Source organism: Mesitornis unicolor, unplaced genomic scaffold (genome assembly GCF_000695765.1).
Source record: "Mesitornis unicolor isolate BGI_N332 unplaced genomic scaffold, ASM69576v1 scaffold47559, whole genome shotgun sequence".
Taxonomy (NCBI): Eukaryota; Metazoa; Chordata; class Aves; order Mesitornithiformes; family Mesitornithidae; genus Mesitornis; species Mesitornis unicolor.
The window spans coordinates 1-1,774 of record NW_010207504.1 but is presented as its reverse complement, the minus strand read 5'-3'; the positions used below and the strand labels follow the sequence as shown (position 1 = coordinate 1,774).

Sequence of the window (1,774 nt, the reverse complement as noted above, 5' to 3'; positions counted from 1 at the left end):
CTTTAATGAGTCAAAAGTGGGAAACAAAGTCACTCTGAGTGGAGGAGTGTAGTGTAGGGAGACCCAGAGGCAGGAAAGAGTCTGCAGTCCTTGTCTGTGGAGAAGCTGCTGCCTGAGATTGGATCTGCCTGCCCCATGAAGGAGGAGAAGCCAGAAAGGCCCCACCAAGCCGGACTTGAGGGGACATTGCAACCCAGGGAAATGAAGCAAGCAAGGAAAAGGGAAAGCAAGGCAAAGCCATTCAGCTATCCTGAAACCAACATCCAGGATCTCTATCCTCTGCCCAGCACCATGTCCTGAGTTCCTTAAGTATGTCTCCACGGGGATTTTCCAGCATCTTGATCAGCGGAGGTACCGCCTGCCAAAGTAGCGGCCAGAAATGCCAGACAGGTCACAGCACCCAGAGTTGATGGGCACTCCCTCAGAGCTGAGGTGGAGGAGCCCACAACGGTGTTTTGTGGGAAGGAGCTGAGGATGGGTCCGGGCAGGGTCACCACCACAGGGGAGGGCTCAATGACGACGTGGGAGTCCTGGCACTGCCTGACACAGGGCTCATTGCAGCTGTTGGCCAGCGGGGTCGGGCCGCAGGGCCGGCAGGGCAGGCACGGGTTGTAGCAGGACATGTCTGTGGGCTGGAGCTGCACCTGGGAGAGAGGACAGAGATGTAGCAGGCACAGGCGTGAGTGAGGAGCAGCCTCATTGCACTGTCACAAAGGAAGCAAGGCCACTATTGAGTGGAGATCTGGAAGCTGTGCCAGGAACCACATGGTCTTCATTGCCTTATCCAGCCATGACCTACAGAGTGCAGCCTGACCCAAGGAAGCTCTCTCCTATTGCATAAACCAAAAGCCACCTCAGCCACATCCCAGCCTCTCCCTAAGCTGAACTTCTCCGTGCATCCCTCTGTGATGACAAGTTGCTCTAAGCCCCAGCACCGTACAGAGCAAACATCAGCTTAGAGATACACTGAATGGAGGTCTCACTTTGGAAGAGTAGGAGAAGGGGATTCACACTCACCTGGTTCCCAAGGAGAAGGCGGCAAGAGAAGTGGATGAGAGAGGAAGGACTTGGGCTGCCTTTTATACCTGCCCTTCATTGCCGCAGGACCAGAGGCACCCTTTGCAGAGGTAATAATTTTCAGGCAAGCTCATCTTGAATGAAACTATCATAGCTAATGCTATGGGCTAGGCTTTCATTTCCTGCACTGCTGCCTTTTCATTTTCAGATTTATGCCATGCCCATTCCCCAATGAAGGCTTCTTTTGAGCACTGGGATGAGAGGTCTCAGGATTTCTAGGGCAGGAATGCAGCAGTGCAGGCAGAAGGCTCAGCTCAAGTGCTGGATGGGACCAGAGCAGGCAAGTGACATTAACCTTCAACAGAAAGGCTTTTTTAAAAGCATATCACAAGCCCATGAAACCAGAAGTCTGGCTTTGGTAAGAAATATATGATCAAAATCAAAATTTATAGAGAAACTCCTTTGGGTTCCTCCTTGAGCCCTGTCCAACCTTTGGGTAGCATCCAATGGTGGGGGGGTGACACCAGAATTTTCTGCATCTGAGGTTTCAAGAATAGTTTATTCAACAGTATAAAAGCTGGACTCTCTTGCAGCAGCTTTGGAGACCTCACCTATGAGTGGACACACTGCATAGGACCTCCCAGTTGCCAGGACAGGTTCTCCAAATCCTGGCTGCAACCAAGGCTTCCCAGTGACTGTGGATCTGGATGATGGTAATGTATTATTAGGCAATTGGTGATGTATCTTTCTTAATCAC

At 51.5% G+C, this 1,774-nt stretch overlaps 1 protein-coding gene across 1 annotated transcript; it reads right to left on the bottom strand.

The window, feature by feature from the left end:
* Window positions 1-342: 342 nt before the first annotated feature.
* LOC104535880 (feather keratin Cos2-3-like) lies at window positions 343-623 on the bottom strand. The gene is given in 2 exon segments (XM_010192132.1): window positions 343-425; window positions 428-623. Coding segments are annotated over 2 exon segments (279 nt in total).
* Between the last annotated feature and the right edge of the window lie 1,151 nt (window positions 624-1,774).